The sequence below is a fragment of the Triturus cristatus genome, chromosome 4_2 (assembly GCF_964204655.1).
Source record: "Triturus cristatus chromosome 4_2, aTriCri1.1, whole genome shotgun sequence".
Taxonomy (NCBI): Eukaryota; Metazoa; Chordata; class Amphibia; order Caudata; family Salamandridae; genus Triturus; species Triturus cristatus.
Genome location: NC_140586.1, coordinates 776,342,996 through 776,369,125, shown reverse-complemented (window position 1 = coordinate 776,369,125; position 26,130 = coordinate 776,342,996). Strand labels below are relative to the sequence as shown.

General features: G+C 42.6%; 1 protein-coding gene across 6 annotated transcripts; it reads right to left on the bottom strand.

Moving 5' to 3' along the window:
- Positions 1-413: 413 nt before the first annotated feature.
- TAL1 (TAL bHLH transcription factor 1, erythroid differentiation factor) lies at positions 414-20,027 on the bottom strand. 6 transcript variants are annotated; one of them, XM_085602682.1, is made up of 5 exons: positions 19,274-20,027; positions 18,888-18,919; positions 12,998-13,477; positions 8,533-8,633; positions 414-5,987 (listed from the first exon to the last, which is right to left on the bottom strand). In XM_085602682.1, the coding sequence occupies exons 3-5, from the start codon at positions 13,474-13,476 to the stop codon at positions 5,566-5,568; spliced, it is 1,002 nt and encodes a 333-aa protein (XP_085458808.1). In that variant the 5' UTR covers position 13,477; positions 18,888-18,919; positions 19,274-20,027; the 3' UTR covers positions 414-5,565. The 6 variants fall into 6 exon arrangements, with proteins under 6 accessions (XP_085458808.1, XP_085458810.1, XP_085458805.1 ...); XM_085602684.1 differs by having other exon boundaries at positions 414-5,984; XM_085602679.1 differs by lacking the exon at positions 18,888-18,919.
- Between the last annotated feature and the right edge of the window lie 6,103 nt (positions 20,028-26,130).

Below are 26,130 nucleotides of genomic sequence, written 5' to 3'. Positions count from 1 at the left end.
ACTAGCTGATATGTATGATGGAGGACCAGTTATGTTTAATTTGGATGCAAGCTTTGAATGGATGCATTCATCAGGAGGAGATTACTAGCTACAATCTTAAAATAACTCACCGATGACCATGAAATAATGTGTATATAGCACACAAACCATAATTCAATTGCTTCGAGGTGCTTGCAAGAATGTACTGCAGGAAGTCGGAGGAGGGGAAGGGTGAGGCTGGTGAATTAGATTTTTTCTGAAGCTCAGGGGGTTGTGGGGATGGTTGATTGGCAGGGGAAGAAGGGGTTGTTTCACTGGAGTGATTTCAAGATCTATAAAGCAAGCACACGTCTTCCAAGGCACATGGCACTAACATGTAATCAACCCTTTATCCAATCACCTTCTTTCGCAAGAAACGAAAAGCACACATTTCATACCACTCAAAGATGTTGGCCTTTTTGCACACTTGTAAAACTTTATTTAGAAATATCCTTGATATAACATTATATATGTATATTACAACAAAATGTGTTTTAGATAGCACATCCACTGTTTGCCTAAATGGCTTTACAAAGATAAATGTACCAGGTCTGGTTACTTAACTTCTGCAAAAAAATGCAGAAACAAACATTTCCACTTACTGTACAGTACAATATAAACTGAAAGTGCTGTTGAAACAATTATTATGGAGTCAGATACATCAAGACGTACAGCAAGTAGGATGGTGGGATCAAAAATACAGAATGTACCATTCAAATCTCCAATAAGTATGGTTTATATATATATATTGTAAACCTTTTATATGTTTCAATAATGGGACTCTCATTAGGATCGGTTGTTATAGTTGTACCTTCATGTTATTTTGGCACTAAAATATATATTTAGTTTCAAAAGAACAACATTTTCCCTCGTGTTTTTGTGCACTCTGATTTTCATTGAAGTGTATAAAAAAATAGGCGTACGGTTGTACGTGGCTTCCATAGGAAGGCATTACACAAAACAGACTTTTCTGGCAGCTGCTGTTACAGCTGTGACGTCACTGCACTCGACAATCAACGTGGTGCAGTGACGTCACTATGCTCGCAGCTCTATATCGTAGTTTCCCCGAATCACCCCATGTCGGTTCCTCTACACCTCTTCCTGCCCCTTCATATCATTTTCCAAGAGGGCAGCATTTGCTATGACGGTGGGGCAGGAGACTCACATCATAAAATGGAATGGAATACTGTTAAGTATCAACAAAATGAGGATTTCCACCTCAGTATTCGGTATGACATACATTTCTGCTTTGCTTCTCTAGTGTTTCATGTCACTTGAAACCCCCTCGGTGGGAAACAATATCATTGTTGAAACTAACCTCTGTGCAATTCTCTAATCGGCCAGTATTATAGAGATTCACAGGCATGCAGTTTACTCAGATTTGTAAGATGGCGTCCACCATCTTCTTTCGGTCCACTGCTCTTGACAATAGCTGCTATGAAGGGGCCATATTTATGAGCATCTATAATTTGGTGCTGCTAGTTTTACTAAGTTCACTGTATGGTAATGTAGATAAAGGAAGATAATATGACAGTCACATGTTCACAGAATGGATCTAGAATTGAATCCAGAGGTTTAACCGACCCTTAATGTATTTAAACTTTATGTTTATTCACTGCAAATTTACCGAACTGGAATACTAAAGACCTTATGTAAGAGTTTGGTGGACAGAATAATCTGACAAACATGGTGGATGTCCCACCGAATGTATTACAAGTGAGTTGTAGCCCATGGCACTTGTGATACAGAGGACGGCATATCCATCAAATTTTGAACCAGTGACCCGTCCACCAACCTCTAAATTCAAAGATGATGGGAACTGTCACTGCTGCATCACTGCAAAAAAAAGCCAGATTGGGATAGGAACCTTGAGCACTCAATCATTCCTGATACCCGATTGGCAGAGAAAGGTTTGTGTGATTTTGTGCCGACTCCTTTTCCCCCAAATTGCCTGGGAGGGTCGAATAGATGAATAAATGCTAAAAAGGAGTGCCCTGCATCTTATAATTTACTGTGTTCGTTAATGGTTAAGAACAGCATGGTAATGTAAAAATGTAAATCATAAAACATACACAATTTCAAATAAAGGAAAATGCCTGTGAAAGCACAGAGGATAGCTCCACAGGCGCGAGGCAGAGCATACGGGCTAAAGGGGATCCTCAGCAGTCTACAAATCATACTACGGTACCTCTGTTCAGACTGGGTCATAGCAGGAGATATAATTATTAAATGTGCTGCCCTTCACCTGCTGCTGCAGTTGTTGTGCATTATGACCAAGTGTATGTACATACTGTGTTTCAGTAAGGAAAGAGGTGCTTCTTAAAAACCACAAATAAACTTTATAAACAGATAAATAACAAAATATTGGTAGAACACAGTGCTTTAAATAGGCCGGTACTGTCCGGAACAGAGTACCAGCACTTTTTTATTTTGAGAGGGAGAGTACCGGCACTTCTCAAGAGAAATGCTATACGTTTAATCGGAGAGTACCGGCACTTCTCAGAAACAAGCAGGTACTCTGCTACAGAGTACCTGCACTTCTACTTTTCCATTTCAAGCACTGGTAGAACATACCATAATTTCTTATCTGAACTCCTTGCCTGCTTGTGGCATTGCTATATTTTGAGTCAACAGTTTGAATATTTACGTTCCCTTGTGAATGGTGGTAAAGCCTTAGCCTACCACTCAATTTACAGACTATAAAGTGTTGCTTACACAAGATGAAGTTAATAAAATAAATAACTGCAAATTAGTGGGTCAGGGTGTCTGCAGGGTGTTTTCCTCTGTATCCACACTGATAACATTGCCCTATGTCAAAATATTTTCAATCACCATACAGCATGGCCTTCATTTAGTAACGGGGCTTGCACCATCGATGCAACCCCCGAAAGGTGAACATTCGCACAGTTATTTTACCAAGATCAAAGATATCAAATAGAGGAAGCCCTATGGATCTTTGCCACAACTCGCACTGCTTTTGCTAGCTCTTTCCTAAGGGCTTGACAGATGCAGTAGAAAGAAAAAGGGGTTTAGAAAAGTGGTTTACTTTCTGAAATTTCCACCACTTTCCCTTCCTGTAGCCCCACCATCAGCAAAGGGCAAGAAAAGAGGTCAACTCTATGATGTCATCAGCAGATCAATCATTGTGTTATGTCACTTGCACTCCCCTGGCATTTCAGATGAGCTGACATCAACGTCCGAGAGGTTCGTTTGTTTAGTCTGCTTTAGTTTCCACATCCTGGTCTCACCTGGACACCATGCATGCCACCTTCTCAAGAGGCATTCTAGCACTCGCTAAACAGTTCCAAAAGTTATCGCACAGTCCCAAATGAGAAGTTGCGAACACCCATGAAGGCCAAGGGCCCAAAGAGCTCCACCAATGGGAATAGGGGTTGATACTTGATAAACACACACAAACATATCCCCTTATATACAAAGCTGAAAAATAAAACTCTGTGTAATTCATATATGGAAGATATAGTTCTCAAATTATCTGGTAAATATATATGTACCATCATATGTACCACCTACATATTGGCCATGTCAAAGGTATGTATACAGGGTCAAAGCTGAAGTGTATTTGGCCAACTGTGTCATTTTTAGCCCTGATACTAAATGATTCCACTTCCACATAGGATAATTTGCAGTACTTGAATTCCATGCTTCTTACTGCATCAGTGGCTGCACATGATCCTATGAGTGTTCTAGGACAATCGTCCTCCATTTTTTTTTACCTGAAACTAATGGGGCAGGTGACATTTAAAAAAGGCAAGAAAGATCTTTGCATTCAAAAAATAAAAAAATGTTTTTGTAGCAGACTAGCGAATAAGGTCAGTATGTTACATGGAAAGAACATTTTGAATCTCGAATTTCCTACTGATTAAGTGCAAAAATACCTTAAATATATATTTGTAATGTCTCTCCACTAACTCAGTCAGCTTCTTCCAAAGCGGCTAAAGGGAGTCTTTTGTCATGAAAATGGCTTTGTGGACTGTTAACATACACCTACTTATGAAATTAGAATTTCTCTTCACCCTTTTCCATCTAGTTAATCAGAAGCCATTTAAACCAAGAAGCAGTGCGTTTGTATGTTTTTTCTATCGCTCCTATCCCACCTTAGTAACTCTATGGTGGGAGCTATCTTGATCAATTACAAGACCGCACGTTCAAAACTGGACTGGAGGAGGCACCACAATCAGACAGATGTCCTGATATTGTTGACATAGCTTTTACACACTGTGTGCCTGACTTAATGGGATTTGTTGTCATTTTTAGAGTCCAGAACTTCTCACAGTTACACCCGACTTCACAGAGTACACCCTTCAAAACTTGCAATGAGTCAAACGAAATTTGTCATCTCAATGATATTTCAAAGATGTACTAGACATCTACAGATAAGGCAGTAGAGGTCTTGTGTAATGTGCAGGGCATGTGGTATCTATTCGAAAACCCTAGACCAACTCTAGGTTCTACAATGCCTTTTAAGACTCTACTGGTTTATGGGGTTATTGCTTGTAAAATTTCAAAGTTTCGACTTAGCGGGAAGGTTCAAAAGTAGCTGTAAGGAGATCCAACTGAGGGCGATATTAAATCTTGTGATTATGATGAAAATCGATGCATGTGAAACATTCATTACAATTGACATGATTAACTATACAACGCATAGCAGATAGCGCAAATAAAGCTATAAATCTTATTTACAATGAATTTTCCATTCTACCTTAAACCTTAGAAGCCAATTCTAAGCAAAAATTGGTACTTCGCACTGCTCCTTAATCCAGCTTAGTCACTACCGAACTTCAACACGAGTTGAAATGAAATGACTATTTTGACAAAAAGGAAAACAGATGTACCTCTTGTTCACTCAAAGCAACATGACATTTACCAAGGGGCATCAATTCCAGATCATGTTTCAGCACTTTGAACATTTTAAACTGTATGACCCATGTGCTTTACAAAGTCTTAAATTAGGAAACAATGTCCTTTGTTGGAAAAGGGATGTTGTTCTCTAAACGTTAACCAAAGTTCACATTTTTTTGGTCATATTGCCATAACTCCCAACGCAAAAGTTGCATATTGATTTTCCATTAATGTGAAACAATATTAAAAAAGGTTCAAGATTCATCACCCAACTCAAACGCAGATGATAGAGTGAAGAGCATCAAAAGCATGACTTTTTAGCATTCTCTGAACCTACGGTCACCAAGAAATGTCCTCTTTGTGTAGTAAAAGGTACCAGTGATATTATTGTTTTTTTTTTTTTTGCTTTACCGAATGTCATACACAAGGGTACGACCTTCGTAGTTGTTCATTACAGTTCCTAAGAGGATATAATTCCATATGTATTGTCTTTTCTAATGAACGCATGTTTGGGCCGCCAGAAGGTGTTTCCTTTGCTCTTCTCTTGAAAATATTGGAAGGCAAAACGAAGCACATATATTATTGTTTTCAGGAAGGAGGCTAGCCCAGTACACATATATTTGAGGAGTTGCAGGCCCATATCTCCAGTGTTATCACATGAGTATCTCTGATTAGTTCTTGAGGCAGTCATCGTTGCCCATTGCCCTCAACAGGATGGATGGCTTGATGAAGCCCCCTTGAATGTTTTGAGTCCAGTGGTTCGTGGTCCTCTGCAAAACTGTCTGGGCTCCCCTCTCCATCTAGGGAGCTTCCACAGCTGGAATTTGGGGACATCATGTTTTGAAGAAGTTCATCTTGGATTAAACCTGTGTCCTTGCTGACTCTGCCTCTCTGCCCACCTTCCTCTTCTTGATCATTAAGTAGTTTGGCCAGAAAATTGATGTACTTCATGGCTAAACGTAGGATTTCATTCTTACTGAGCTTTTTGTCCGGAGGGTGAGTAGGTATCAGCTTACGGAGCTCTGCAAAAGCACCATTCACATTCTGCTGCCTCCATCGTTCACGGCTGTTGGTAAAAATTCGTCGAACCACTTTTGTATGAGGACCTACTGAAGAAAGAAAAAATCATATTTTGAGAGAAGTAATGCTAAATAAAGCCTTAGTGGTTTTTCATGTTGTAGTGAATAGCTATGAAAATATATGGATATCATTTTTTTTTAATTTACATGGAATTTAATCAGTACGTCATCAGTTAGAAAGTCATTTTGTTTATGATTTTTCTTTCAAAAGTTAAGTAGATACTTTAATCATGAAAATGAAACATACGTTTTAGATCCTCATAGATCATATTTCTGAAGATATGCTCCGGGGCACTATAGGAGATGCCACGCTCAAAGACAATGGTCACTGAATTGTCCTCTGAAAGAAATCAGAAGATCTAAAAGTTAGATCTGAGCTTTTTCGCCAAATTTACTGTTTGGGGAAATCTGGTCAAGCCAAAATATTTTTTAGGATGCTCATATGAAGAGAAAATTCATTGAAATGTACTCATCATACATGGAGCAATGGTGTACGGCTTCTGGAATGGCCGATAGTGTTGCAGCCCCAAAATTAGGGCACTAGGTCAAAGCAGAGTAACACACTCCAGACTTCCCCTACACATCTCCCGATATGAGTCATAGTATATTTTGGCCCAGAATGAGGGTTTCTGTGCTGCCTTTCATCTGATTTGGTCTGGGACAAGTGTGGAAATGCATGGAGGGTTAATGCTTAGTTTGCGCATATGGACAATCAACACCAGCCCATTTAAAACACGATAGAGGGTATTGCGCATGCTCCACATCCACACATTTGGAAGTGAACAAATCCCAATTCTGAAACTTCTGAATTTCACAAGAAATTAGCTAATCAGGCATTCACAAAAAAAGTAAAGAGCAAATTTGCTAATTTCTTTAGAAATCAATACTCCAAAATAAGAAGGCACATTAAAAACCACAGCCATAATTACAGAATGAAGAAAACGTCATTGTAGCAATTATTTCATAGTTCTCCGTAATGGGTATCCAGTCACAGAATCGCTTGCTTCATGCAACAACGTAGTCGGTCAGTAAAGTGATATCAATCTTCAGTCAGTTGCCTGCCATTCTGCTAGGAGGAAATTGATTAACCTGAATTTTTAGATTATAAAATTGAGAAAATTGAGGATTTTAGTAATAAATTATTTTTAATGGAAATTTTTCATGATACCACCATTACAGAAAACTACTTACACCCTTAGAATGTGGCTTGGCTATAGAAGAATCTTAAATTAACTGGTAGGGATAAGCCATCGATGAGAAAAGGCATCTTTGGTCCATTCGTTCAAGTATATTTTGAACTGTGGCAGCCAACTTGCACATAAAGTTGGCATCGATGGGTGGCACATACGTTTAATGAAAGTTTCTCAAGAGCTAAGGAGATTGAATACCCATTATCACCTACACTGGGAATCACATTAATAAAAACAATATCACACTAGTAACCAGTTAGGATTATTCAGATCAGTGAGCGTAATTTGTGTACATTATCTCCATAATCAAATCGTAGCAGAATGGGGCACAGCATCAGAGACAAAAAGGAATATGCACAATAAAGTGTTAATTCATTTGAAAAAGATGGCAATGTGATAGACCACACATCTTTAACGAGAAGTTCTTATGATAGGGTCTGATGGGTCTTGTGACGCACTTGGGACACAATAAGTAGTCAATGAATTAGGTATAATTGAAGGAACATGAGCAACAATCAGTGAATATAGCACACAAGCTAGTACAGTACACACAGCAGTGTGAGAAGAGAGGAGTGTGGGAGGGACTGTTTCGAAGATTTGAGCTGATCTAGATTTGTATAACACTCATAAGTAATGTATGCACAACTGATGTAAAATGCTTTCTCTGGTCAATGGCCTGACTTCTCAGCTGCAATAACTTCTCAGGAGGAGCTGGACAAGGCTTAATGGGCTTCATTACACCTTTTGTGCAGGGATCGTAAGTGGTAAGTTGTGCGATCTTTGTTAACAATTACCGGGTGTTATTAAGTAAACGTAAATTTGGTATGCTGAGCAGCAAAATCTGCATGGTATTCCTGAAATAAAATAAAGAACAGGTACACTTTATCACACATGACACCCACCCGGGCTGTCAGATTTTATCAGCAGGAGGTGACTTCCAACTATCCCTCCAGAGCACATGCAATCAGGGTCTAAGTGAGTTGTACTTTAGTCTTTGAAGCTTTTATAAACTGTTGCACCTTGGTTTTCGTGCATCGGCCTTTGAGACTTCTGCCTAAAGTGATAGTCCTATTTCCTATAAAATATTCAGCATGAGCAGAGTCAGGTGTATCTCTTGAGAAACTGGACTTTTTTTAAGAAAATTGGGCGTGTATTATTATTCCATGATGGTAATGATCATGATTCACTTGACTAACATTCAAGAAGACGCAAACTCATGTGTACACCTACACTGATCGCGGCATAGGCAAGCAAACTTTCTGCTCCTCACTACAAATCAAGAACTAGGTGTGCACTACTGAACAGCAACGCATCTTCATGGCAGATTGTGTGCTATACAAAAGCCAAATGACAATAATGACAAGTGGCGAGAACTTCTTCCATACCTCCTTCGGTGACAACCTCGAGTTCATAGGGCCCGGATCTTCGCTTCACCCTGGTGTTGTTATTGAATATTGGGAAAGGGTCCGCGTCTTCGTAGTACACACTGCATCAACACACAAAAACATAGGATGGTCAGTATTGGTCACACGCTTCTACACATTTCAACAGCAGCATCAGTCACTTTTGTTCACAAGTGTACATCAGTAGTGAGGTAAGCTGTGTGATAAGGCAGAATCGGTGAACATCTCCATAAGTATTACTGTCTCCCCATATAATAATACTACAGAATCTGTAACGTTTGTTCGTCTTTTTCAATAGGTATTTTTTTAATTATTGATATGCTAAGCAATGACCAATCTTTCTCTTCTGCTCTTTAAGTATGAACTGGATGTCGGGTGGGGGCTATATCTGATGACAGACCGCCATAGACTGTCGCTGCAGTACCCCGACCCTTGGTGACACATGAAGCGGCTTTCTTTACTGCCCGTAGCAATGCTGCCTCATGCCTCTCCCCACCCCCCCAGGGGAACGACTCCTGAAATCTCAGCGAATACATTCAGGTGACAGTCATTAGTCATAAAGACATTTTTTTTTTTAAGTATAAACGGGATGTATGTTAAATTATTGCTCAGTATACATTTGTTTATAAACTGTTGTACTTTACAATTATTTTCAAAAAACATCTGCAATTGGGAGTTTGCATGCATGTGCCTACATGCATGCCAGCTGGTAAGGACTGCTGCAACCCAACACTGCCTTCCCGCGCCCATAATAACTCATCCCACAAACCGACTTCCCGTTTGCCTAATGGGTCTTCCTGTGTCCATAGGTAAAATGCTTCCTGTGTGCTATTTTCACCCCACAACATATACACGGTCTTCTGATTTACTCCTCATTTTAGTACCAGTGCTCCTGTATGCATCTGTTGTGAATTCATTTAGGATTTTTTGTCCCTGACACTTTGACAGAGATGTTTTATTCATTTGTGAAAAATCGTTCTTAGCGTCCTTCTCGTGTCCCTTCCAACCCCCACCCGTGCTGTAGTTCCCTTCCACTTAAAGATGGCTGCCACTTGGGAGCCATTTTATGACAATCGCTCGTGCCTGTATATCTGTTTGAAAGTATGCAGCCCATCTGTGATCAATGGTCCAGGTAAGGCATTTTTGATAGGTCACACCTCTACTGTTCTCTCCCTTCAAATGTTCCAAGTATTTCCCTCATGACATGCCATCATGTATTTATACGAGTCTGGTGCTCTGATATGTTAAAGTTAACATAAGAGGCCTTTATGGCATTTTGGTCGGATTAGAGGTGCTAGTAATAACAAACCTAGCTGGTAATATTCTATTTAAGGTAACAAGTTAAAGCAGCATATACAAACAAAAAGTGATGGGTGGAATGCTTTAATTTTTCTCATATACTAGTAATTACTCTGAGTCACATTCCATCCAGTCGTTTTGTTGCTCACTGTGTCATTCTGGACCGGAACCAACCTTAACCAAGCCAGAGGGCAGTCCAACCCTAAACTGCCAGGCCACCTTTGTTCAGTGTGTGAACAAGAGGGTCTCATCAGTGAGGTGTAACTTGAGAAACCTTTTGGCACCTTGAGCATGGGACACACCCGACTCACTGACAAAAACAAACAAAAAGTGTGAAAGATGAGATGAATCAATTAACCTTAACCAAAAGTTATTACTGCAGGACATATTCCATTCTATTGGTTTTTTTTTGCTTGCGAACTGTCAATGTTACAATTAAAATATGCGCAGAAAAGTCTTGTATGATCTATAACAAAGGCTGGTAATACATTTTGCGCTAATATAGCAGTTACCCTATTTGTCTGGAAGGTGGTGCAGCAGAATTCCCAGTTCAACTTGTATCTAACTAAGAAGGAATTCAGGACATATGTTCATACTGGGTTATGGTAATCGATGACGTGAGAATTACAATGGCGTGTCTGGGCAGGGCTTTAACTGTGCCAGCTCCCTCCGGGTCTCAGACCAGGGAGTAATTAAAAAACAGACATTGAAAGGGGTCTCTATCGGGCTCCATGTCCCTAACGTTACCTGCAAAAACACAGATCGATTTGTGAGCAATGAATGTAAGAAATGTTAAATTAATCCACCTCAGCGATTTAGTTACTGTTTGTATTTCACATGTTTTACTTAATCCTGCATTTCCTAAGAGTGTTAGCTATTTCCTAGACGTTATTTTTCTGTATTTTCTTCCCAGAATGTTGTCTTTCTGAAATTGTTTGCGTGTAGCACATTACTCTTGTATAGTGCATACTTGAACTGAGTTACCCTTGGGTGCTGATAAAGGCCACAATTTAGAGGTCTAGAGTTGAGGCTGAAGGCAGCGAGAGGTTTTCAGAGTCAGTGGGGCAAAAAGGGGTTCAGAATACATGGCCATACAATCTGTGGCCTCTCTGCATAGCACACACAACAATGTTCTTGTATTCCAGTTGCAATTTTGATTTTGTTTTAATGTGTGTGAAGAATGTACACAGTTGTCAAAATATTGACAAGGTGAAAATAAAAAAAATATACAATGCTTTTGGGTGACTGGGTGCGCTGTGTGTTTGGGGGTTGATGGAGTGAAGCAGATGTAAGGAAGTGCATTCAGGAGAGAGTGAAAACAGGATGCTGAAGAGTAAAGAGATCAGATTTTTAAGAGATCAGATTTGAGATTGGCAGATAGATGAGATGTGGAGAAAAAAAGTGTGTGCATGACTAGCACAGAATGAACATAACAGGAGTGATTGAGAAACTCTGAAGACCACCACCCCTTACAGGCCTCAGCATTGTTCAATCCACATTGTTCAATCCACAGTCTCTCATTCTCAGATCTGCAAGAAAATTATTATTCCTCACTTATCTTAAACAGCTAACACCTACGGACAAAGCCAATAGTCCTGGGTGTTTTATGTGTATGTCAGTTGTTGTGTTATGTGTGGATGCAATATCGTACCTCAAAGGAACCAAAATACTGGTTGGGCGGCACACTATGGGAATCACAGAAATGTAGTTTGTGTTTAAGCCACGTCCTTAACTACATACGCCGTGCCCCTTTTAGAGACCCCTAAATATGTATCTGTTGTTAAAGCCCTTTGTATGTGTAAACCGCCTGCTAACGCACATGGGCAACTCCTGACAACACAGTGACCATACAATCTGCGTGTCCATGGACAGTCCTTGAACCCTTAGCGAATCAAGGGTGTTATGGGCTCTAATGCAAGAAAGGAATCTTGCCCACCACCCCATTTTAGCAGTTACAAGAAATAGCTCGAATTGTGCAACACTGGGCCCCTCACGCCCCTTGACCCGGTGCCACTGCACCCGCCGCACCGATTGTAGCACTTCCCTGTCTGTCGCTGTGCTAGCAATCGGACTAAATCATGCACATCAAAGTATTCAGGTGTTCTTTAAGCCGAAATTTGCGACTGACCCTGCTGTATCCTAATGCATCAGCTGGGAAAATGGATGTGTTACTCGAAAAGTACTGGGTTGAATCCCGGCAGCACCAGATCAAGACCCTTTCCTTCTGAAGTGGATGCACTCTGTAGCAACACGCGCTGCTGACGTCTGCACAGCGCGTGCTAAACAAATGGTCCCTGCTATCTTCACGTGCACCATCTATTGTTCTTAAAAGCAGCGCGCTGGCAGGTAAAAGGCGGAAAACTTGAATACATTTACATTGGACATGAATGTAACACCTGCACTTCTCTCTGCCCCGCCCCCGAGCACACCCACTAGCCAGGCAGGCTGAAGCAACTCAAGATTAGCCAGGTCCTTGCTACCCACTGCACCCCACCCACGCAAACCCTGACGTATGCACGTCTCTTCTACCCAGTACACACCAACCACAACCAATGCATGTACTTATCCCTGCTACCCAGTATACACCACTAACACAACCCCTTGTATATTTCCGTCCTTGCTACCCAGTATACACCAACCTTACATCACCCCGGCGTACATCGTCCTCCCCTATACCAGTACACACCACCCACGCAAGTCCTTGCGTCTCCCTGCCCCGCTGCCCCTAGTACCCAGTACACACCAATCACGCAAGCCCTTGCATACCTGTCTGTGCAACCTAATACACACCACCCACACAAGCCTTTGCGTTTACTAGTCCCTGCCACCCACTACACATCACCCATGCAAACGCTTGCATGTACCAGATGCTGTTGCCCAGTACACATCACCCACAGAAGGGTGTGGGGGCAGAAGAGGGGAGGTTTGGCGAGAGACATGGGTGAGGAAGGAAGGAAGGAAGGAAGGAAGGAAGGAAGGAAGGAAGGAAGGAAGGAAGGAAGGAAGGAAGGAAGGAAGGAAGGAAGGAAGGAAGGAAGGAAGGAAGGAAGGAAGGAAGGAAGGAAGGAAGGAAGGAAGGAAGGAAGGAAGGAAGGAAGGAAGGAAGGAAGGAAGGAAGGAAGGAAGGACGGACGGACTTTGCACTGACCTGTTGCCCGTGGGCAGCGGCTGGCTCAGGTTGTACAACATGTTGACTCTGGTGGCTGCCTGCAGAGGGGACGCTACGGGGGGGCTCAGCTGCACCATGCGGGCTTCGGCGGGGGGCTCTGCGGGGGGAGCAGGCAGGGCGCTCAAGGGCAGTGGGATCGGGGGTCTGCACAGCTCGGTGGTCTGCACTCTCTGCATGCCTCCTACCCCCGTCTCTCGAGCTCTTATAGGCTGAGAGCCCCCCCTCCGCACCAGCTCGATCACAGGCACGGCCCGGGCGGGGGAGCGGGGGGTGCCCGCCTCCTCGGAGCCGCCATTCATCAGGACGCTGCCGCTGCTCCCCGGGGACCGGGGAGCTCCTCCCTGTCTCTCGTCGGCTGCCCCCGCCCCCAGAGCACTCGTGCTTTCCGCTCTCCTCTCGGAAGGATCGTGACCAGGGGACGTGACATCCCGAGCTTCACTTTTCACCTTCTCCATCATCCTAAGAAGGGGTAAACAAAAACATACACGTTCAGTGCCAAATATCTCGGAGAACAAAACAGACAGGGAGCAGATTGTCAATGCATCTGACAGGGGAAAAGATACTTTAACAAGAGATGAGAACATGCAGCCGGAGGAAACAAGTGGAAAAGAATGTGCCCACCACAGAGACCGCAGCAATAACAAAGTGACATCTGGATCAGAAGCAGTCACGACTGGAGATGTCTCGCGCTGTCTTTAGCCCGACGTCCTGGACACGTATCTAGATGCTTTACATGGGTTTTTAGTATATTACCTATGAAATATGAGTATTTAACATTCCACTCTCTCGCACGACACTGTGTGTTGTCATATGCGATGTATGCAGAGAAGCGAGCTGCACTGTGCGCATGCCTCCATGGCAAGCGCCTTATGGCTATTAACGGAGATGTCGAGATGAGCCCGGCTGCATCGTCTAAAGTGCTACAACGTAACGCCTTATTCTGCAGAGCTGCGTTTATTTGTTGCAACTATGTTTCAAAATTAAATCTACAATAGGATGCAAGAGTGTTTTGTGTGTTTATTTACACAGTAACGCTTTGTTGTTTTTTGAAATGTTTATTGTGTTTTTAACGTTAGTACATGCAATATTAGAGAGCATTCTAGCTAAGTGAAGGACCCCATATTGTGCGTCATGGGGGTAGATTAACATTTAACAAAAGTATTGAAATTAAGAAGCAACCCACTTGTTTTTCTATGAGGAACACGATTGGTCACATCGTAGGCTGAGCTCCCGCTGCGTCGATATGTGTGGTTCCTGCACGAAAATAATGAAATAACGAGACGGATGAAAGAGCGAGTCAGATTAGACCATCTCAGCCTTTCATCCCTTTCAGAAGTATCACTCTGTTCGGTATTTTTCAAAACTGTGTTTTTATGGGGTGTGCGCTATGCCGGTGACGTCATGATCAAAGCGCTAGGACTGGAGTATAAAGGAGAGCGCACCTGCACCCCGTTTCCTGAACCATTCTAATGATGTTCCCCGAGTCTTCTGAAGCGGGCCTTTCTTGATAATAAGGTCCAGTATTTGCCACGGGGTCCAAGTCAGTTTATTTCACCAAGCCCCCAAACCACAAATGGGTTTATGGAAGGGCTTTTGGGCGCACGTTTCACTTTGAGGCTTCCGAGTACACCCATTAATGGCAGGAAAGTGAACACATATTCACCAGGAACGGCTGGGGCTGCTAAAACCAGCGGTCGCCCTCGGTTGTCTTGTACAGCACTGTGCGAGCCATGTTTTGATTTGCTGGGTTATGTTGTCTGAAATCATGCTCTGGGTAAGATGGTAGGTAGTATTATGCTTATTTCACGCTAAAGTGTGTTGCGATGTTATCTTAGAGCTTGTGTTGTGTTTTGCTGCTATGATAATTATCCTACAATTTATTCTGGTTTGTTGTTGTGTTCTCTTTTGCCGTGTTATGCTGTTTTTCTAGGTTATACTGCCCTTTGTTCTTTTGTCGTGCTTTGGGTATGTTATGCGTTGCTGTGTTGTGGTGTTTATGCTATGCGACACTAGGCCGTTTTGCAATACTCTGTTCTGTTATGCTTTGCTGCTGTGTTGTGTTATGCTAATATGGTACCTTGCTGTTTTCCCAGTCCACGTAATGCTATGTTATACTATTTGGGCGTACAACCTCACTCCATGTTGTCTCAGCACTGTGTCCCCCAAGCCAGGGCTTTATTTGTACTGAGGGGTGCATTCTGGGAGTCGTCATTGTGGTCTGCTTCCATTGAACCAATCAGACAAGCGCGCACAACGGCAAGCATGTGTAAAGGCAGAGCCCGGGGTGCGAGGTTGTGACACTGCGAGTGACGCGTGGCATACCATACCCCAAGACAGGTTTTATAATGTGGGGTTAGGTCACCAGTAGCGTATGGCGGATGTGTTATGTTCTGCTTTGTAGGCACCGTCTCTTTTTCGTGATTATTTAACTTGTTTGCATATTGAAATCAGGAATATGTGTTGAAATCAGGAATATGTTACAGGTGTAAACTGAGCCGGCAATACCACGTGTTCAGATTTGTGCATTAGAAGCAGAGGCGATACATTCAGTGTGCAACTGCCGGGCGTTAACAGCAAGAAGCTGCATTTTAACCTGTATCTGCTGCCTTGCACTCTTTCGTCCCCCTCCAGAACTGGCAGCGAAGCCCTGTCCGCTTACAGTTACTGAACACAGCACTAAATGCCAATTCTTCATGTAGCGATTAACATATTACATGTGCGGAAATGGATTGCACGATGTGGCAAAAGCTGATCTATTGAAATGTGCACTTCGTGGTTTAAAGGACCCCGTCCATCCCTCCTTCGGCGCCTCCGTCCGTCCACATATACCTGTCTATCCCCCTATCTTGAGGTATATTCATCTGTCAGTCTGTCGATCACCCCGTCTATTAATGTCCCCGCCTATCAATCTACCTGCCTTTCTGCCGGTCGGTTTTTAATCTAATTATCATTTCAACCACTCTGTCTCCTCCACCAAATATTAGATCAACATTGCAACAAAAACTTGGCCAAAAATACGGACGATATCCCCGATGTTACAATTGACCTTAATCAAAATGTTGACAAAAGGAATACCGTAAACAGTGCATTATTGAGTTAATGGCCGCTAACACTGGTGGATATCACAGCTGCACAGTAGGATACCCGTCACTGATGCTTGTCATGCACACTGTGGGGTGCGAATGCTGCTCATCTGAGTTTGTACAAGGAAGGGCCGTTTACCAAGAAGACGAAGCGGTGGCTGGGACAGGGAAGGAGATGTGATAACGCTGCAGGTTATCTACCTAGTGATGGGAGTACAGACAGACGCGGTGTGGAAAACATTCGGAAAGCAGTACTTACTACTAACATTTCATACACTGTACCTTCAATTCCTACTTGCCACTACCTCGGGACTGCCCATTGGTGGACGAATAGATCCTCTTACCCCAACAATAAAATACAGTAAAACAACCGTGCATCGCTCTGCAAATAATGTAATGACCGTGCACATCCGCCAATTGTGTGCGTTATTGTTTTCACTGAGCCTAAATCAAATGCCTCGGAGGTTTGACCAAAACCCTGGAGATCCGACCGCTGCCGCAGCGCCCTCCTGCCGCCTCGTCCATGGCAGCGCCGGGAATGAGCCCAGTGCATCCTCAGTCTCTCTCCGGCCCCTAGACACGCACGCAAGCACGCAACGCGCGCGTGCGGCTGATGCGCAAACCAAAGGAAGCGTTTCTTTGGCTCAAAGAATGCACACGGACGCGTAGGTTACGCACAACGTGCACCCGCGGACTCCGACAGGCTGGGCTTCATGTGACGCAACAACGCCCCCGCCGTAAACCCCAGTTCACCAGGTACAAATGTTATTATGAGGCAAAGGTACATAATTTGGGGTTGTGGATATTTAAATTCATTAAAAAAAACAAGAGATTATCGATTGAGAGAAAGTACAATTGAAACCTAGAAACACAAATTAACGCAGATTCCAAACAGACTTTGCTTCAAGTAGCTTAGCGTACACCCCAAAAAACATGAGCGCCTGGGTCATGAGCAAAATGTATAACTGTCCCACTGGAATTTCCACCAGGATACAAGGCTGCGTGTAGCAGGTTAAAGATATTTTGTGACAGCAGCAGTGTGTCAAGCATTATTCTGTGCCAGCGGAGCACTTTAGTCATGTTCCTATAATACACTTTCAGGTAGTCTTACACAATTATGTGAATTAGCCCTAAAACATGAAATGGAAATAGTAAGGGGATACTAACACAACTGTGCCCGTCTTGCTTCCTTTTTTTTACTTTGAGTTGGACACATGGCGGCGATTCAGAAAGGAACGTAAGCGTATATAAGAGAGTACTCATGTAGTAATACTCCTGTATCCATAATTGCTTCTGTCAAGCGGCCACTAATTGTTTTCAATGTCAAGACACCATGGCTCCGCCTATATGTTTTATTTTTAGGGTTATATTTGACGGGTTCTGTCGCCCAAGAGGAGGGGGAGAAGGAGGGGGTGTGTGTATACATATATATATTTTTTTGTTGCTGTGGGACTCTTCCGCCGTCCTTGTGCCGAATTCACTTGCTGTTTGCCCTTTGGACATCTACTGAGAAAAGCTCACAGGATTCCAGTTATGCCTTGAAACTGGTTAAGGATGTCCTTGGGTGTCTATTCGCTGTGCGTGGCATTATTCTTTACACACACAAAAAATCTCGGTTTTCCAACTTGAGGCAATGTGAAAAAACAATCCATATTCATGCAGCGGGATCCAGGAGAAACAATTTATAACTGGGCAAGTGGAATGTTTTACAGTCTAAAAGCTAACAGGCAGTGGGTGTGGCCAGTTGAAAGGCGCTAAGGGCATAGGGGTAGGAGGTCTGTGACGTCTGGAGAAAGGTCGCCAATATTATATCTTTCAGTCTATCCAGCGCCACCACCTTCCCAGGCGCTAGACTCAGACTGCCAGACACATGGGCGCCCTGGCTGCAAATAAAGGCCTCGCTGCGCCTCACGACTGGAGATGGCGAGGCGCCCAAAGGCCCTGGTCTCCAACCACGTGGCGCACTCTGAGCTGTCAAATGCACAACACCCTAAACATTGATAAAAATGCAAAACGTGGCCATGTTAAATTATTCCCAGACATCAGGATAGAAAAATTATGAATATATTTGCCTGTATCTGTCAGAAAACAAGTTCTGGTTACACGTTTCACTCAGTAAAATTAGCACGTGTCCACAGTCGTAGATCAAAGGAAACCGTTTGGTTAGAAGCACTCTTGATATGTACAGTGTCCAATGGGAGGCCCTTCACTGTGCCTGTGGAGGTCGGAAATGTGCATTCTGCATGAGAAGGAATGCCCAGTGACGTACGAAGCAATTAACTGAATAAATGAAACTACATGCCATGGTCAATGCAGACACCACTACTGCAAACCTGGTATTATGATGAGATATTTTATACTTAGAAGAATGCACGCAATCGAGTAAGTTCGTCTGTTATGTGAAGTATCGCGGATTCGCATGTCGACATTTTGAGCGTCTCGCTGCCTTCAGAGTATTTTTACGAATATGGGAGGATAAAGCAATGTTCGGTGGTTGAATTTGTTCATAACATTAATCACTATAAATACATTTGCAAATAAACACACACACCTTGCAAAGAAAGAAATGAACGAGGAGAATGCTTGTAACGTTTTTAGTTTGTGAAAGAGTGAGATGGACAAAAATATACATTTTCATTGCACCCCAAATTCAAACATACACTCGTTGTTTCGAATTTTGAGGATAAGACGTCATAGAGCGTCAAAAGCGAATGCAATTAATCTCTTAACACATACTGACAAAGACTACAAAAAAAACGAAAACAAGAAGGTAAAACACGGTGTACCTTTTGATATCCCAGGCAACACTTGCGCATACCTGGACATTTAGGGAAACAAAAAGAGGGATTGGGGGATATTTGCATTGATATATATATATATATATATAATAACATCTCACACACACACCAGAAATCACTGAAGAGTGAATATACACACTGTACACGTACTAGCTAAGAAAAACTAAAAATAAGGGGCTCCCCATCACCGGCCCCGCGGGCATTTATCCAGTTTTTTCCATGCATCCTTATAGTAATTTATAAAGGGACGCTACATACTCTTGAAATTTAGTGGCATAGCACTATACCAAAGAGCTGAAAAAACAAATATTCACACATTTGACTTATATGGTCTCCCTTATTTTCGATCTTTCTTCTAAGAATAGGTTACTTGCCTGGACGAAGAATACGGTGTCATCTGACAGCTTCACGGCCGATGTTTCCAACAGCACTTCACTGCGCCCCCGGTTGTGAACTTGGCACCGCCAACTCCATCACCTGCAAGCGCCCTTTGAAGTAGAGGGGCCACCCGTTCACTTCTCGTTCTTACGAGAGCTTGCACCGCTTTATGTCTTGGAAACGCTTAGAAGCAGGCGAAGCCCTTCCCTTGCCAGAGAAGACCTAGTCGTCCTTCCACGATTTATGTCAAATTATAACTGCAAAAAATAACGAAATTGTAACAACCCGGACGGAATTGCTGTTAGAATCCAAATCCCAGGAATGTAGACCAGGGAACTCCATCCTCTAGACGTTGATAGGCAACGTCCCTGCGGAACTCCCGTTTTACTACATATTTATGGAAAATGTCAGATCCCGTTTTTCCTGCGGTGCCTTCTCCTCTCCATGGGCTTTGACGATGGGAAACGAAGGCGATGAAACGAAATCGACGAAAAGGCCGCGAGGGGCGTCGAAAGAGAGACGGGCCTCGTGACGCGTCCGGCCCTTCACGCACCAAACCCTGAAACAAGAGCGCGGGCCGGGGAGGCTGCGCGTGCAGTGCTCACCGTCGGCTTCTCATTGGCGGCAGCGCTGGCGGCCATCTTGTGGCCTGTCCAGGTCGGCTGCGCAAGCTGGTGCGCGCTCCCGCTCGCCGGAGGTGGCCGAGAGGCGCGCAGCTACGCACAGCCTGGGCTGCCCGCGTGGCCTCACGCCCAGCTCCCTACTTATTATGGAGGGAGAGGAACACTGTTGCAATGTGGCCGGCAGAGATAAGGAGGCACCCCCGGCCCGCCTGCCCCGATAAGCCTCTAAACCCATTATTTATGAAATGATTCATTATTATTTGGCAATTTTATCGAGGTGCTGGCGGTGAGCGGTGGGGGGAAAACGAGCGAATATTGCACAGCTATATTCCTAGGAATATTTTTGGATTCTATGCCTGGTGGGCATTTTTTTCTCTGCACGGTGGCGCTTGGAAACAAAAATGCACAATGCCTCGCCAGCGTATGGGTTGTTCTAATTTTATTTTTTCACATGAAGGTTATTGCGTACTGATCCTTTTTTTCTTCCTTTATACTAAATATTGAGCACCTCCTGCAGCATTTAATTAAATTTAATGAGCCAGAGGAAATTACTTCGAGATGCCACCATACAGACATGATAAACAAAGCAGACGAAGGAGGATTTTGCATATTATTTTTCTGTCAGACCGTTTTTCTAGTCTTTTATGTATTTATTACTGATTTTTTTTTTAACAAACAAGGGTCTGGGAGATGACATTTTTAGCAGGATAATCCCACTGGGTTTCCAGTTTCCTCTCTATACTTCCCTTGTGCTAAACGCCAGATACATAGTGCAGTAAAAGTGGGCCGAGATTATAATCCGTTATTTTGACAAGAATGCACAATCTATATAGCATGTAAATAAAACATCTGTAAACCACTGGGAGAGCCAGTCGGTCTCTGTATTACTGTGGGCATCTTAAGTACACGGTGTGTGTTGGCTCTTGGATGGGAGGCGGAAGTAGCGGAAAAGCAAAGGCAGGGGGCTATTTCCTTAATAACTGCGCGAGGACCCTCCATAGGACACGAATCGCCAACACTTCCGGTGGTTTCTGAAAAGGAAGTCATTATCTAAGAGAGCTGTAACAGCGGCTGACGCAATGCGTTTGCAAATAAGACACGAGACCCTGTGAGATGTAAGGTGGGGGTGTAGAAGTCTGGTGAATTGGGGAGGAATATGGGATGGCGGCGTCTTCGTTGAAATATCAATTACATTTTTAGTCAGGGTATACACCCTCTTAGGTCAGAGGCACAAGGGCATTAGGTCGGTTTGAAAAGTTCCCCCACCCTCCTTCGTTCGTCCGACCACCTCACTAAGGAAACCTCTGAAACCTTTTACATTTCTTCAGAATACCAAGATTTGGTCAACGGCTATTGTTACCACGCCTGAGGGGAAAAAGACAGGTGTTGGCATATATTAATGCATGTATTAATTCGATCACGTAATATATCTGAGAGACTACAAGCTCCCACTGCAGGCTCGTCACCTATTGTCTAACTACAAACACGTTTTGATATCAAACACTCTTGTAATAAGAAAATGGTTCATCTAGTCACGTGTAACAAAGATTTACAGGCGAGTAGCGATGCACATTAGTCCGCATCGCCCCTTGTAGCTGGACTGTAACTGTAAGCGCCGAACGCTGTCTCTCGTTTTCCACGAAGGCTCCAAGCGCTGAAGGAAATGTTCGTGGAACAAAACGCGCCACTCTGCAGCCATATTGTTTCCAGTGAGACAGATTCCTGGCTGCAAAGGGTATCGCGCTCCTCGGTGGGAAACCACGGAAAATAACTGTTTACATCACACTAGTTCCTGTTATGTAATTCTCCAAAACAGCACCGTAGACTCCACAAACTCACACGGCTGCAATTCAAATGTCGTACTATACAGAACCAATCCTTCGGTTTCACATTTTGACGTGCACCTTATGAATGTCATAGGCGCAAGAAGGGAATATGCTGCATATATTTTCGACTTTCCACTATATTTATTATATTTTTTAAATTCATTTATGTTGCCCTCCTTGAATTCATTTTTATGCTTCATCACCTTAAAATCGGATGACAATATGAGCGGTTTCCAAATTACTTTTGATAGATGCACAAATGAAGTTTATGCATTTTGCATTTTATTCTACCTATACACGTACATTTGCATTTTGCAAATTCAGTTCTCTCTATGTACCATTTGGGGAAGTCATATATGATAAGGAGGGCCAATGGAAAATCCTTTTAGTGGTAGTGACTTTACCCTCTGAGTAGGAAATTGCCACACTTGCCATGTAATCCACAATCTGTTGCATCATCTACCTATTATTTTGTGACTATTTCTTGGTTAAACCAACCAAAAGACACGTGGACTGGTGCGCCTTTGGTGTAACACTATATACCTGTCCCCCTTTCATCAGCTGACCGCTGAGGAAGTGGCAGTGACGTCCGGCTGCTTGGCTCTGTGTGACCAGGAGCTCTGGATGGCATGTGGTACTGATGGAACAAGTGACGGCTGCAGGGCCTACCTCAGCACCATGAAGGTGCTCAGCTGGCACTGGTGAGCGGATGGTGGGAGTGGTGAGCCAGGCCGATCTCTACATAGTTTTTTTAAATCCAGTAACGTAGCAATGGTGCCATAGGCCCTGGTGCAAGCAAGGAAAATGGCTCCTTTGACTGTAGTTCGGGTAGTAAAATACAGCATTGTTACAGGTCAATGGGCCCTGGTGCTACTGTACCTGTTGCACCAGTGGAAACTACCCCTCTTTTTAATCCCCAAATATGTTTACCTTATAATGCACACAATGTAAGCATTAGTCATCATTCCTTATAGCTGTGCACAAAGATAACATGGACATTTATGATGAAGGATGAGAGCAGAAAAAAGGCTTTCCTGCCCATGGGCCACCATCTTTAATGGATGCTCGCTGATGCCGCGCCAGCGCTAGACGTAAATCGCCACAAGGCACTTCCACTTCCGGAGATGAGAGGCCTGGGGAACCAATGCACATTGGTTGGTCTCGCATGCTGGGCTTCTTTGCCTTCTTTCATTCAAATATTCCTCTTAGTGAAAATATCTGTAATATATTCGGTTTAACTTTCATTGTTAAGACAATTGATTACTTTCCTTGTGATGCTTCACAGGTTAGTCCCACAATACACTTGAATAGAGCACAGCACATGCACTAAACGCAGCTCAGACATGCTTTAAATCGATGCCATGCAGCCCTGACAGCATTCGATGCCCACACAGCCTCCTAAAGAGTATATTAGACAGAACTGTACAAACCAACAGCACAGGGCAGACATGCTACATCATTGGGCGTAAATGCTTAAAATGGTACTTAACGACCAAATAGATAATAAATAACAACATACAAGAACTACTAACACAAAATATTATAAAGAACACCACACATGCATCCTTCACTGACACAGATATGCCACGTAGATGGGTAAAACCACCAGATTCATCCATCACATTGCCCAATATCAATATGCAACAGTGCACGACTAAACACATTTTAATAACATCCACTCAAGGCAATCTAGAAAAGCAGGGAGATCATTTATTGTCCAAAGCCAGTTCTAATGGGTTACTCCTTTAATGGGCGGGGTTTATTCTCAACAATTGATTTTATATTTGTGTCAATTAATCATGCTCCAAGAATCAGGTCGTTCCATATTGGTGACATATCTTTGAGTGATCACTTCCCACTGTGTACTACAATTAAAGGATGGACGAGTAGTTCAAGTATAGGAAAAAACTGTCCCCTGGCTTTAGAATCAATTGTACTTGATAGAATTAATGGTTTTACTTTGAAATGGTCTATGATTGATCCTGAAGGCGTTATAAAAAATGTAGTTAATAAGTGGAAAGCAGCTTTTGATATATGTTTAAATGAGTTAGCAACCCCCGGTAGTATCCTCAAGTCTTTTGTATTAATCTGTAGCGCTGTGAGGGAGGCCCTCTTTGTACAAAAACATTGCAAGGTAAAATCAACAGGGTGGTTTGATTCGAACTGTACCAAGGCACATCTGAAATTAAAAAAAGCACTTCATATTAATCCCAGAAACCAGGACGCCATAAGGGAGGCTAGGAAAATTATAACCTAGACATTAAAGAGAGGAAAGCCAGCCTAAAAAAGGAAGCTTGGGAGTCCCTTCATCTGGCTGCCTTAAGCAGGGACAGTAGTGCCCTTTGGAAGGCGGTTAAAGCACCATACCTGAAGCATCATGTGGGCCCCGCTATCGAGACTGCCATCACAGAGGACCAATGGGTCGTGCACTTCACCGAGGTGTTCAAGAGGGTTGGTCACACTGATAATAACTTAGGCAAATCACTACTAATTAGTAATACAGAAAATATGGACCTCCAATTTACTCTGGAGGAAGTGTCAAGGGCGATCTCGGTTACTCGAGGAGGGAAGGGTCCAGGACCCGATGGTGTCCCATGTGATTTGTTTAAATCAAACTTAACTTTATGGGGGCCAATTGTAACACAAGTAGTGAATGCAAGCTGTTTAGCACCTTTCCCGTCAACCTGGGTAGAGTCAATTATTGTCCCCATTTTTAAAAAGGGAAATCGCCAGGATCCTAGATGCTATAGACCTATTTCTTTACTAGACTCTATGACTAAAATACAATAGAATTGGATCTGGACCGCTGTCCTCTTTTCCAGTGCTTATGTGTTTGCACTTTGCGGTGTAGGGTAGCCACAAGACTAGAGCATATAATCAGCTCAGTCAGGGTATAAAGAATATTACTTGTTTGTCATGAAAATATTTTTCTTAACTGTTCTCAAAAATATTGACACATTTATGTTTTTAATCACAGACACAGTTCTCAGAGGGCTTGTTATTTCAAGCAGGAATTTAGGCTTTTTGAAAAATCCCAAACATGCTGCACCTCTTTTTGCGACTTTAAGCCAAACTGAAGGCAAGTTAAGAAAATAGCGGGATGTTCCTAAAAAAACGAGGCATCCCTTTCATTATAAGGATTGTGTACAAGTTTCTTGCCAAGTACGACATGGCATAAGCTTAACACAAAGTATAATAATACAGGAAGTAAATCAAATCAAGTGAGAAGGGCTTAAATTAAGTCCTGCTTTATATGGTCCATAACATTTGATCGACTCAGTAGGCAAACACAAGCCATAATATTCAATTCATTGTTTTTAGGATACTCCAAGAAATATTGATTCAAGCTTCATATCTAGAAAATCATCTTTATTGATAATTCTTGCATAAGACAGTCCAGCCAATGCCTTTCATCCTGTACAGGGCTCTGAAAATATAAACATAATAATTACACTTAAAATGTTTATTTACAAAACAATTATTTTGGCATATGCAATATATATACATACACAAAAGTTATCGAAAATTAATGCGACGTATTTCTACAAGAGAGCCTGGTTCCTATATTTTTTGCGATGATCCTACACATTTTTCGATTTCTTGTTATGTTCACCCTTTTATAAGTCATCCATTTATTCATCCAGCATAAATTTCGAGATTTCCCATACATCATTTCACAATCTAAGAAAGGACCTTTCATAACTACCATATCCTTAAAAACAATTTAAGACCTATTACACTGCAGTAGATTCTTCATCATTACTTTCTACATACTGATGTTTCATTTAATTACAGTGGGTCTTTTTTATTTAATATTTTTTATATTTTATAACAAGTGTAGTGTAATCAAACAGGGATTTCTAGTTACTACTGTTGCAAATATCTAATTTACAGAGTTTTGCCACCTAATGTACTTCTTATTGAATTTTCTCTACACAGACATCATTAAAGTATTAATTAAATACTAAGTGTGAGAAAAAGTCCCTAATTACAATAATAATACTCATAGCGCCAGTATGTTGTGCCCCCCTGCATGCATCCCCAAGCTGAGAGGGCAGACTCGTAATTAGGCCCTAAGCATCATCTATTATACTGCCAAAGATTGCAACTGTCTCCTTCTTACCCTGCTTTGTTAGACCAGTCCTCCAAACAAAAGGCAACCTAAAAATAATAAAAAATACCACTGTCCAATTTGCCAGCACAAAATTACACAATGCGTGATAATAATGCCACTCTAGTCAGTTACTTACTTGTTTTCAACAAAGGCCCCGATCAATCGGACTGCCAGGTTCTGGATTACCCCTCAGAATCACAGCATTGCTCAAAAGAAATCACTAATAAAGTGAGTTCCTGAAGTGGACACATGACAGATCAGGCAATATTCAGCACCATCTAGAAATGATG

Coding starts and splice junctions, on each gene's coding strand:
- TAL1 (XM_085602679.1), bottom strand. CDS start 19,296: ATGACACCGTATTCTTCGTCCAG. Junction 8,634..12,997: donor CCGCTGCCCACGGGCAACAG/GTCAGTGCAAAG, acceptor GTGTTGATGCAG/TGTGTACTACGAAGACGCGG. Junction 5,988..8,532: donor CGAGGTTGTCACCGAAGGAG/GTATGGAAGAAG, acceptor TTCTTTCTTCAG/TAGGTCCTCATACAAAAGTG.